At 66.9% G+C, this 646-nt stretch overlaps 1 protein-coding gene across 12 annotated transcripts in view; it reads right to left on the bottom strand.

Moving 5' to 3' along the window:
• Window positions 1-646, bottom strand: part of NACA (nascent polypeptide associated complex subunit alpha) — a 9,314-nt gene that overhangs the window by 3,851 nt on the left and 4,817 nt on the right. For 8 of the 12 annotated variants that reach the window (XR_006016217.1, XR_006016218.1, XR_006016219.1 and 5 more), the window contains exon 4: window positions 30-646. The exons of 1 other annotated variant lie outside the window; for it this stretch is intronic. Coding sequence is in view for 8 of the 11 variants with exons in the window: in XM_042028984.1 (XP_041884918.1) it covers window positions 30-646 (617 nt within the window). In the remaining 3 variants the exon portion in view is untranslated. 3 more of the 12 variants (XM_042028986.1, XM_042028988.1, XM_042028989.1) reach the window with 3 other exon arrangements.

Below are 646 nucleotides of genomic sequence, written 5' to 3'. Positions count from 1 at the left end.
GGGGATGGCTGGAGCTGGGGTGGCTTTGGCAGGGCTCTTTGGGGGTGTTTTGGCTGCTGGGGGAGCAGCTGGTGGAGCTGCAGGAGCTGGGGTGGCAGGGGCTGGGGTGGCAGGGGACGGGGGAGCAGCAACAGGGCTCTTGGGAGCAGCTTTGGCTGCAGGTGGGGTGGCTGGAGCTGGGCTGGGGGGAGTTGGAGTGGCAGCTGGGGCAGCAATAGGGCCCTGGGGAGCATCTTTGGCTGCGGGAGGGACAGCTGGGGAGGGTGGAGCTGCCATGGCCAGTGTGACTGGGGCAGAGGGGGCAGTGACCAGGCTCATGGGAGCTGCTTTGGCCACAGGAAGGGTGGCTGGAGCTGCCACTGCTGGTGTGACTGGGGCAGCAGGAGATGTTTTAGCCACAGGAGGGGTGGCCAGAGGTGCCACAGGCGATGTGACAGGGACAGAGGGGACAGCTGGGGCAGTGACCGGGCTCAGAGGAGGTGTTTTGGCAACAGGAGGGGTGGCTGGAGCTGCCATGGCCAGCGTGACAGGGACAGAGGGGGCAGCCGGGGCAGTGATTGGGCTAAGGGGAGGTGTTTTGGCCACAGGAGGGGTGGCCGGAGCTGCCACTGCTGGTGTGACAGGGACAGAGGGGGCAGCTGGGGCA

This window comes from Corvus kubaryi, unplaced genomic scaffold (assembly GCF_017639235.1).
Source record: "Corvus kubaryi isolate FWS band 111438036 unplaced genomic scaffold, C.kubaryi_AGA036_p1.0 37309, whole genome shotgun sequence".
Classification (NCBI taxonomy): domain Eukaryota; kingdom Metazoa; phylum Chordata; class Aves; order Passeriformes; family Corvidae; genus Corvus; species Corvus kubaryi.
This window is presented reverse-complemented; position numbering and strand designations above follow the sequence as displayed.